This window comes from Pygoscelis adeliae, unplaced genomic scaffold, assembly GCF_000699105.1.
Source record: "Pygoscelis adeliae isolate BGI_AS28 unplaced genomic scaffold, ASM69910v1 Scaffold262, whole genome shotgun sequence".
Lineage (NCBI taxonomy): Eukaryota > Metazoa > Chordata > Aves > Sphenisciformes > Spheniscidae > Pygoscelis > Pygoscelis adeliae.
In genome coordinates, this window is record NW_008824184.1 from 1171157 (window position 1) to 1171452 (window position 296).

The following is a 296-nucleotide window of genomic DNA, read 5'->3' on the forward strand; positions in this document are numbered from 1 at the left end:
AGTAGTTCCTGGACATCAGCATAAAGGTAGAGTAATAGCACAGAGGAGTAAAATCTGCAGGATCACAGGGTGACTTCTGAGCACTTGAGAACGGTAATCCCATGATCAGGCAGCTGTCTGTGTCTTAAGAGATGGGTCCGAGGTTGGTAGACCAGAAGAAGGCATGATGGCTAAGTACACGCAATCTGTTATTTTGCGTATTTCTTTGTCCCGTAGTTGTTTGATTGCAATGGCGCTGAAGAACAGCAAAACAGGCAGTCTCCCAGTGAGCGAGATCTACAGCTTCATGAAGGAGC

The 296-nt window shown here is 46.6% G+C and overlaps 1 protein-coding gene across 1 annotated transcript in view; it reads left to right on the forward strand.

Moving 5' to 3' along the window:
* The window catches only part of FOXN4 (forkhead box N4), a 15515-nt gene that overhangs the window by 12339 nt on the left and 2880 nt on the right, over positions 1–296 (forward strand). The window contains 1 exon segment of the mRNA XM_009334395.1: positions 217–295. Coding sequence (XP_009332670.1) covers positions 217–295 — 79 coding nt within the window.